At 36.9% G+C, this 10,286-nt stretch overlaps 1 protein-coding gene across 1 annotated transcript; it reads left to right on the top strand.

Moving 5' to 3' along the window:
* Positions 1–4,973: 4,973 nt before the first annotated feature.
* On the top strand, positions 4,974–10,037 carry LOC109084462 (DET1 homolog). Its single transcript, XM_019099153.2, has 6 exons — positions 4,974–5,204; positions 5,500–6,268; positions 7,506–7,859; positions 8,080–8,270; positions 9,001–9,192; positions 9,668–10,037. The coding sequence occupies exons 2-6, from the start codon at positions 5,516–5,518 to the stop codon at positions 9,855–9,857; spliced, it is 1,680 nt and encodes a 559-aa protein (XP_018954698.1). The 5' UTR covers positions 4,974–5,204; positions 5,500–5,515; the 3' UTR covers positions 9,858–10,037.
* The last annotated feature ends 249 nt before the right edge of the window (positions 10,038–10,286 follow it).

The raw sequence follows: 10,286 nt of genomic DNA, 5'->3' as shown, positions 1-10,286 counted from the left end.
TCCATTGATGTATGGTTTGTTAGGATAGGACAATATTTGGCGGAGATACAACTATTTGAAAATCTGGAATCTGAGGATGCAAAAAAATAAAGAAATAAAATAAAAAAAAATCTAAATATTGAGAAAATCACCTTTTAAGTTGTCCAAGTGAAGTTCTTAGCAATGCATATTACTAATCAAAAATAAAGTTTTGATATATTAATGGTAGGAAATTTACAAAATATCTTCATGGAACATGATCTTTATTTAATATCCTAATGATTTTTGTCATAAAAGAAAAATCAATAATTTTGATCCATACAGTGTATTTTTGGCTATTGCTACAAATATACCTGTGCTGCCTATGCCTGCTTTTGTGGTCCAGGATCACATTTTAGGTTTCCCAAAGAATCTTTCAGTGAGCAGTTCCATTTTTTTTCTTAGTGTGAAGAACATTTTAATGATCTAAATAACACTTTTCCACTCTAACGAACATTTTGCACAGTGGAAAGGTTCCCTGGACATAAAAGGTTATTCATGGAACCACCGAAGGCAATAAAAAAACCTTTATTTTTAAAAGTGTAATAATCACTAGTGGGTCTTGTCGCCTACAATCATTCACAGTCTTTTTAAAAAAGACTGAATGCATAAGAAAGGTGCACAAGGGTATATTTGCTTAAAGGGAAATATGACAAGGAGTAAACAAACTTAAAATCTGGTGAAATACGTGGTGGAGATGAAGCAGAGGGTGTTGAAATCACTCCTGATTTGCATGCCCCGCAGTCTCCAGCTCTCACCGAGGACTGATGTACAAGGAGATGCGAACACTCTTTACACGTAGTCCCATGACACGCTGTACGTGCTCATTATGAACCCAACTATGCCTGTCCAGAATGTTTCCCTCCCCCATAACATACACACACACACACACACACACACACACACACACACACACACACACACACACACACACACACACACACACACACACACACACACAAACACAAACAAACGCGTGCTTATCGTACACAAGCCTTCTTACATGCACGCTCACTCACGCATCCACAAAAGACAGATCGGCATCCTGCACTTGTCCTTTACTCTTCATCCATTGTTTGACTCTGAGAGGTTTCCACGGAAACCAGAATTAGAATTTGCCTGATACTTAAAGACGAGGCTGAAATGTATTGTATGGCATCTGTAGTCTGTATGGCATATAAAGAATTCAATTTCTGACGACCACTGACACTCATTCACTCACAAATACGTTTATTACATATGGATTGTAGTGTAATCTCATCAGTTAGGCCTATCTGTTAAACATCACTAGTCACATTTGAATAACTTAAATGTTGAACTTGAATTAATTATAAAAAATATGAATTTATAAGAAGCAACACATTAAGTAGACATATTTGAAATTCAGCATGAGATGAAAGCTGCCAGTCTGTGGCCACATTGATTGGACTGGCAAGGCTGCAGAGAAGGGCTGGCTTCGGTAGGAAACAATGTTTCTAAGCAACAGCATCCTGTCAGCTGATCAGGACGACCAATAGAATGCAGCCATGTATTCCAGTCAGCCAATGAGGAATCACACGGCTTTATTTCTATCTGTGAGGGTTTAGTGTTAGGAGAATATATTTACACACACTGACCAAGCAACCAGCAGGCAGATCTACATAGATCTGTTTGGTCTATAAAGGCCTGTTTTCTCTGAATATGACTCAAAATAGCAATGAAACTTGATAAAGTTTAAATTTAGGTTTAGTTTTAGTACTTTATGATATGAAGCATGATAATATGAAACACGAAAATGCAACCTGTTGATCTCAGATTGTACGTTTACATGATTCATTCTGATCACAATGCATTAAACAATTGGAAATACAGTCGTGATTTATAATTATTTGATAATTTTTTTTTCAAACGTGATTGTTAGCTCCCTGATGGTCTGATCTGTGCTATTTGATTTTTTTCTGCAAAATAATTGCTGCCATTTTTCTTTTTCTTTTTTCATTTCAGTGAACAAGCAACATTTGAAGCTTGTTGAATCTTGCCTGAAGAGGAACAAAATATGCATGAATATAATTCACAATATGTGATCAGTTGGACATAAATGCATCAAAAAGGAGTTGTGACTTGGAAGAAAATCCCCCTAAAGTTTGAAGGAAGCTACAATTACTGTAACATTCTATTATGTTGCTGAGTACCAACTATATTGAGAAGGTAAAAGCTTCTTTTTAAATGTCAAACACAGCCTCTATGCAACATAGATTTTCAAAAATGTTAAAAAACAGCATCTTCATCTCTTCTGCGCAAAAAGCAACCTTTTAAATCTGCTTTTTCCAATTATGGCTAGCAGGCAATAGGTTCAGAATTAAGGCTATATGCCACTGGTTCTGAGTGTACTTGAAGTTTCCAACGGTCTGGCCGTTTCTGAGTCTGGAATCGGCAGTGAAAGTTTCATTACTGCAGAATTTGTGATATTCCGGTGCTCTTTGTTTTGTTTCTCTGGCATTAGGCCCTCATATCAGTATAAAAACCAGCCTTAAGGACCCTCCATCTTCCACTCAGGCTCTGGATGCAAAGGAAATGAATCTTCCTGCATCTTCGTGCATTTTGTTGGAGAGTGAGGAGGGGGGACGTAAAACCAAAAACAAAACCTAAAAGGGAAGATGATGACCCTTGACAAAGAGAAAATAGCTAAATGAAAGGCCATTATTTGGAAAAATGCAAAGCCTATACCATAATGTTATAGCTGCCATGTTTTTGGTCTCTAAGCGAAGCGCTTTGGCCAAGGGGTAGAGAGTGCACTCAAAACACTGGCACGTAGCATTTAGAGGGCTCTAATGTTCTTCTTCCATGTTTTTCCACTGGAATACCTTTCCTGCTTCAACCTGCCATTACTGAAGATTACAACTTATATAATCTACCAACTGGGTCTCTACATACTTGGGTTGAGGATAATTGGGTACAAATCCATTATCATACTCTCAAGGCCACACAGGTTTCCTTCTGTGCTCAGTTCTTATTCATTTTTCTTTTTCATTTTTTTTTTTCAGCACTTGTAAATCCATTTTGGAGAAAGAACACTAAATGAATTTGGGCAAATTAGACTTTATCTCATGTTCCCTTTTTGGAGCGCCACATCAGAACTACTGCATATAAGATTAAGATTCAAATCTTATTCAGACAGACGCATGTATGAATTAGCCTGTATGTAGCAGTATATTCATGTATGCCAAGGATTTTAATTAATTATAGTTATATGTTAATAACATTCCATGTGAAGACTATAAATTAATTTACACCCTTGAATCTATATATAGTTTGTTAAATAGCCTAATTAATTAATTTATATCTGACAGGTCAATTATAGTTAAATAAAATATAAAAACCGTAAGCTATTGTAAGCTAATGATTGCTTCAAAAATGAAGCAGAAGAAAAAAAAACCTCACCATAATAATTTCAAACTGTACCAGAAAGGCACCTCCATTAGTGGTGTTCTGTAAAGATTTATTGACCTCTGTCCTAATCATCATTGAACTACCATGTCAATTGACATTTAAAAATGGTTTGTTAATATCATAATTTTAAAAATTTTTATGGAGGACAGGCATGCTTGCCTATTGAATACAGAATTAAAAGTGTATTTACAAAGTCCAAATGCTCCATAAAACATGGAAGTGAAAAGGCATTTTGAGCATTCGTCATTTTTTCTATGGCAGAAAGGGAAGACAAAAGAGTGAGATGACCTCATCTGTCACTGCTTTGCCTTTTCGGTGTACTCTGCTAATGGGTGCATAAATGGGAAGTGCTTTGTCCCTAATTATCAGTTCTAAATTTCCCTTTTGTTAGACCTCTTGCCAACCAAACCCAGACCAAGAAATTTCTTATACCTGAAAGATAAATTTTAGATTATTTTTTGTGCTATATTCAAATAGCCCCACTGAAAAAAAAAAAAATGCTGGTCACTCGTTTTGGCCAAACTAAGGTTTCTCTTGTAAAACTAGGTGAGCATAACAAAAAATAAAGACAGTCTGCAGTCAAAAGTTTCTTTATTCAGTTTACAATAGGGGAAATAATGGTCACAGGTGTTTCGGGTAAAGGCCTTCAGTGTGTAAATGCATTGCTCATCATGTAATTTTACATAAAATGTGAGTATTATAAGGTGTTGCTGCTGAATCAAACAACAAAGTCTAGCTTAACTCATCATAAAACAACTAAAACCATAGGAAAAATAACACATCAGACGCTCTTTAGAAATATTGTACCTAAAAGAAAAAGATGAACGATGCCTTACTTAGTAATAATTTTTGGTCAAGGTCCCCATTTTTAACTCACTCTGTTCCTTAATGCTTTCAGTGTTTTCCCAACATGGACAAAATCATGTGAGACCATATAAAAAGTGTCCAAAACCTTTTTAAATCTTGCCTTAGACCATTTTACACCAGCAAAGCAGCCTAGAGTGTTTTTCAGCAGTGTTGTAGCATGCTCACCAACACAACCCTGAGCAAGACATTTCAGAAAAGTAAATTCAGATTATTTTCTATACTGTGTTCCTTCTAAAAAACGTATTAAAACATCCTAAAGTGATCTGCAGGTTTAAACTAGTGGTGTTCAGCTGGTTAAGCTGGTCAGCTTGTTAGCTTCCCAGTCTGACCAACTGAAAAGAGCCCAAAACCATTCTAAAACAGCTCAGAGACCAACCTGGCCACATTGGGAGACCAGCAGTCTAGTTTAGTTGGGCTTAAACTGTTTTAAAGCAGGGAATTCTTTCCAAATCAATTATCTTATGTCACTGACAGTGATAAAATCCTGAGAAAACCAAACCGATTAGCAGTGTGGCTTACATATTCACCCAGAGCTACTGATTTCAACGGGTTAATATATATGACTCATTTGTATGATCACAGAGGTGTAGTTGCGCTGTTTCGCCGCTGCTGAAGGGGGCGCTCTGACACTCTCTGCGCCTCACGTCCACTGTTTAAACGCAGAGCTCGCCGAATGCCATCTACTTCCGGCGTTTAGACAGCGAACAGACCTTTAAACTTATTTACACTGCCAAATAAACTTTTATACTGCACTGTACCTCCTTTTCAAAGGTTTTCGCTTACGTGCTTGATTTGATGCGGCTGTAGGTGCGCTCTTGTCCATGCTTGGGCTCTTAGAGATTTAAAGCTGTATAAATATTAACATGAGAAGCATTTAAATGCAGATGCAGGTAAGATATGCATAACTTATTCAACTGCGTGTGTTTATACCGATGTTTCAATCTGAATCACTTTTAAACGAGTTTATGTTTTAAAGCTTTAATGTAGAATAAAGCTACAAATGAATTTCAAGCAGGAATATCTATCAGTTTCTGCATTTTTTTGTCTGACTGTCTATTTGCTTATTTATTTATTTTATATTAGACTACATACAGTGTTATATAAAACAGTTTTTGTAGGGAGAACTGCTAAATCTGATTTGCATTTATGATCTCTCTCAGTAATGTTTTAATTCCTTGTTTGCAGTAGTAAAGCTGTTATTATGGCTGCTCACCACAACACTACATCAGAGGACGATTTCCCCACTCTGAAGCCGAGACGCATCCAAAACCAGAATGTGGTCTACCGGCTAGAAAGGCGCCGGATTTGCTCTGGTCCAGTTGGGGCTCATTGGTACCGTGTGCGCTGCTTCCACCAGAACCTGTTCCCCAACTTCACAGTGGTGAACGTAGAGAAGCCGCCCTGCTTCCTTCGTAAGTTCTCTCCTGACGGGCGATGCTTTATTGCATTTTCTTCTGATCAGACTTCTCTGGAAATCTATGAGTACCAAGGATGCCAAGCTGCTGAAGATCTTCTTCAGGGTCAGGAGGAAGAAACGCTGCCCAATGGGAATGACCTGCGCTCCCTTAACATCAGAGGCAGACTCTTTGAACGCTTCTTTTCTCTTCTCCACATCACCAATGTGGCCTCCAACGGTGAGCATTTGAACAGAGAGTGCAGTCTTTTCACTGACGACTGCCGTTATGTGATCGTCGGCTCGGCTGCTTACTTGCCCGAAGAACCTCATCCACACTTTTTCGAGGTGTACAGAAACAACGAATCTGTGACACCGAACCCACGCTCTCCTCTTGAGGACTACTCACTGCACATCATAGACCTGCACACTGGCCGATTGTGTGATACACGCACTTTTAAGTGTGACAAAATCATTCTGTCACACAATCAGGGACTGTACCTGTACAGAAATATACTGGCGGTGCTTTCTGTGCAGCAGCAGACCATACATGTCTTTCAGGTAAGTGTGTAAGCGTTCACTGTACAGCACAAATCACCTGGAACTGTGTATTAAATGTTGTATCTTTTGTTTTTCTATTTCTGTTTATACGCACCATTTCATGTCAATTCTCTACAGTTCATACAAACACAAATTGCAAAATGGCAACAAAAAAAAAATTAACACATATTTTTAAATAAAAAACCAAATATATTCTTAAAATATTATTGACATAACTGTTTATCAAACTAGGTTAGTCAGACATTGTTGTTTAGGTGGATGCAACGGATGCAACAGGTTGGAATTTGGCTTGTGTAATTTTCCAGTCACATCACCCAGTTGATACCTATAATTTCTCTATTTTTCTAATTTATCCAATTTTTTAAACTAGTATAAATAATAATAATAATAATAAAAATGGCAAAAAGAGATAAATATGTATTTTTTTTAATTAAAATACTAAAAGTATTAAGTTAAATAACCTCTTAAATATTATTGACATAATTGTTTATCAAAATAAATTAATTTTGTCAGCCCATGGTAGCTATATATATATATTCTTTTTAGAATATTAAACATATAATGTATATATTTAATCTATAGTATATTTTAAAAATAACATGGACATAATTTTTTATTAAACATATTTTTTGTAAGAGAGTTACAAAAGTTTGTTGATTTTTCCATAATGTCTTTTCATTTCTTAAATTTTTGGAGAAAATCTTAATAAATGCTATAAGTTAGAATATTTTATTAGAATATTAAATATATAAAGTATATTAAATAATATTAGATATATATTTAAAACATTATTGACATAATTGTTTTAAAAAAAACTAAATTCAAAATTTTAAATGCTGATCATGCCGGCAACACAGGTTTGAATTTACCTCGTCATTTTGCCAATCTCATCACATATAGTTTCTTGTCATTTCTTTTTGGGCAAATATGAATAGCAAAAATCCCTGTAAAGACAGAAATATATATTTTTTATTATTACATTTATTAAAATGCATATTCTTAAATATAAAATGTACTTAATACATTAACATAATTGTTTATAGAACTAAATTTATTTATTTTGTCATGTTGGCAAACTGGTTTTAATCTAGTTTGGTAGGCTTGAGTGTCCCAGTCCCTTTCCCCCCTTTCCTTTCCATAATTTTCTGTGATTTCTCTACTGTTTGTAAAAAAAAAAAAAAAAAAAAAAATCATATAAACAATTACTAAACAAAATGTATTTTGAACTCCTAACCAGGTGACACCAGAAGGAACCTTCCTTGACGTGCGCACCATCGGTCGTTTTTGTTACGAAGATGACCTGCTGACACTATCTGCTGTCTACTCTGAGGCCCAGGCTGAAGGCCAGCCCGGTTTCTCCCGTCTGTATAAGGAGAAAACCATCAACTCCTTAAAGCACCGTCTGCTGGTGTACCTGTGGAGGAGAGCGGAGCAGGACGGCAGCGCCATGGCCAAACGCCGGTTCTTTCAGTTCTTCGATCAGCTCAGGCAGCTGCGCATGTGGAAGATGCAGCTCCTGGATGAACATCACCTGTTCATAAAGTACACCAGTGAAGATGTGGTCACGCTGAGGGTCACTGACCCCTCTCAGGTACAAACCACCAGCTCACACACATGCACTGCAGTAACCAGAGACTGAATCAGATATGCCCTTACTGGCGTCATCAGTTAATCTCTGGTAGTGTAAGATATAATACTTGTTGTTGTTTTGTTGTGAATCTTTATACAGGTGGGATTTGTGTTGCGTGGTTGGTGGATCAGAAGTAGAATATTGTGTAAACTTACTACTCAATTCTCCTCTTCATTTTTAGCCCTCTTTCTTCGTGGTTTACAATATGCTAACCACTGAAGTTATTGCGGTTTTCGAGAATACTTCAGACAAACTTCTGGAGCTTTTTGAAAACTTCTGCGACCTTTTCCGGAACGCCACGCTCCACAGCGAGGCTGTGCAGTTCCCCTGCTCTGCTTCCAGCAACAACTTTGCCCGTCAGGTGCAGCGCAGGTGAGATATAAATATCAAGCAATTGATGGTTAAGCCAGAGGAGGCCTGTCTCACAAAAGGCTATAACAGTGGCTCAGTGTAAATGTGCCACTCAACATATTGGGTGGGAACTCGCTCATGCCGACACCTTTTGATATTAAAAACTCTAATTATGTAGACCTCACAAATGCTGGTTCTGAAAAAGAAAAAAAAGGAACAAAGCTTAAAGGTTCTGAAACTTTTTGAAAAACCTCATTCATTCAAAATGATGCAGATATACTTCTTTCGTGCACTATTTTTTTTTTTTTTTTTTTGAAAGAAGTCTCTTATGCTCACCAAGGCTGCATTTATTTAATTAAAAATACGGTAAAACAGTAATAATGCTTTCTGTTTTATTACATTTGAAAATATAATTTATTCCTTTGGTGAAGCCGAATTTTTAGCAGCCATTACTCCAGTCTTCAGTGTCACATGATCATTCAGAAATCATCATTATAATATGCTGATTTGCTGCTCAAGAAACATTTTTTTTTTTATTATTATCAAGGTTGAAGACAGTTTAATATTTTGTGGAAGTCAATATAATGTTTTTCCAGGGATTTTATAGGGATTGATGAATAGCAAGTCCATTTAATACTTCCTTGCTGAAAGAATAACTTCTATAAAGAATCATTTCTATAAGGAAGAAGAAAAGAAAGAGATCGGTCACTTGGCCTACACATTATTTATGGACTGGTTTGTTTGTGCCCAGGTTTAAAGACACTATTGTAAATGCCAAATACGGAGGGCATACAGAGGCGGTCAGGAGGCTTCTCGGGCAGCTGCCCATCAGTGCTCAGTCCTACAGCAGCAGCCCGTATCTGGACCTCTCCCTCTTCAGCTATGACGACAAGTGGGTGTCCGTCATGGAACGGCCAAAGACCTGTGGTGATCATCCTATACGGTACCACTGAGCTTAAAACCACTTCAGAAGTGAATTTTTATCCAAAGTTGTGCAATAGTGAGATATTTTAGTGCAATTAATGACTTTTTTTTGGAATATTATGTAATAGCCATTTTTTTGTATTTACTTTTTACTTTTGGAGAGTTTTATTATTATCTCCTTGCAGGCTTAAATATAGACATATGCACAGTCTAAAGATTGTTGACAAAGATGAGGCCAGAATGCACAACCACTTTTCCAGTATTGTGAAAAATGAGGCCCAGCGTGAGGTCTGCATCAACTTCCTTTTTAGATCTTGAAACAGGCGTTTTTTAAAACACTTCCTGAGAGCTCTCAAAAATTTCCCAATTACCATAATTCTCTGATGTACCAATCAATGGTTTGCTTATGCTGTAAAACACACTGGTTTCTTGCTTTCGACATGTGATTTTTGGCATCGTAATAAACTGCTACTGCTTTTGTTTTCCTCCTGCAGGTTCTATGCGAGAGACTCGGGGTTGCTGAAATTTAAGATCCAGGCAGGCCTGCTGGGCAGACCCATTAACCATGCGGTCAGGAGACTGGTCGCGTTCACCTTCCATCCCTTTGAGCCCTTTGCCATCTCTGTACAGCGCACCAATGCCGAATACGTCGTCAACTTTCACATGCGTCATGGATGCGTTTGATAATGCATGTGTGAGTAGAGACGTGCAGTTTGAGAGCCTAATGGATTCTGTTTTCTTTTTATGCATCCTTTTTATATTAAAGTTTTATTATTACAAATGTGATATCTTTTATATTGAGCTTTTCTCTTCTTTTACTAAAATGCAATGTGCAAAATAAAATGCTTTATTTATATTACAGTATTGCTTGAGCCATTGTCCAGTCTTTTCTCGCTGAAGGTGAAAGATTATTGTCAAAACAGATGTTTTAGTTTTTCCGCATAGTTTAAACAGACAGAACATTAAGATATTCTCAGTTCACATTCGTCATCTGCCATTTGTCGATAGCTGAGAAAGTATAGAGTATGCTAATGCCCCCTCTTAGCAGTTTTCCCCTTCGAAAGCCTAATGAAATAGTTCAGCTTCCATTACCAAGCAAGCTCCCACATAGTC

Source organism: Cyprinus carpio, chromosome A25 (assembly GCF_018340385.1).
Source record: "Cyprinus carpio isolate SPL01 chromosome A25, ASM1834038v1, whole genome shotgun sequence".
Lineage (NCBI taxonomy): Eukaryota > Metazoa > Chordata > Actinopteri > Cypriniformes > Cyprinidae > Cyprinus > Cyprinus carpio.
The sequence above is the reverse complement of the archived record's forward strand: the minus strand, read 5'-3'. Positions and strand labels throughout refer to the sequence as shown.

Excerpts from the sequence above, each read along its gene's own strand:
- LOC109084462 (XM_019099153.2), top strand. The coding sequence starts at position 5,516 with ATGGCTGCTCACCACAACACTACATCAGAGGACGATTTCCCCACTCTG. Across the intron at positions 7,860-8,079 it reads GGGTCACTGACCCCTCTCAG|CCCTCTTTCTTCGTGGTTTA; the intron begins GTACAAACCACC and ends CTTCATTTTTAG. Across the intron at positions 9,193-9,667 it reads TGTGGTGATCATCCTATACG|GTTCTATGCGAGAGACTCGG; the intron begins GTACCACTGAGC and ends TTCCTCCTGCAG.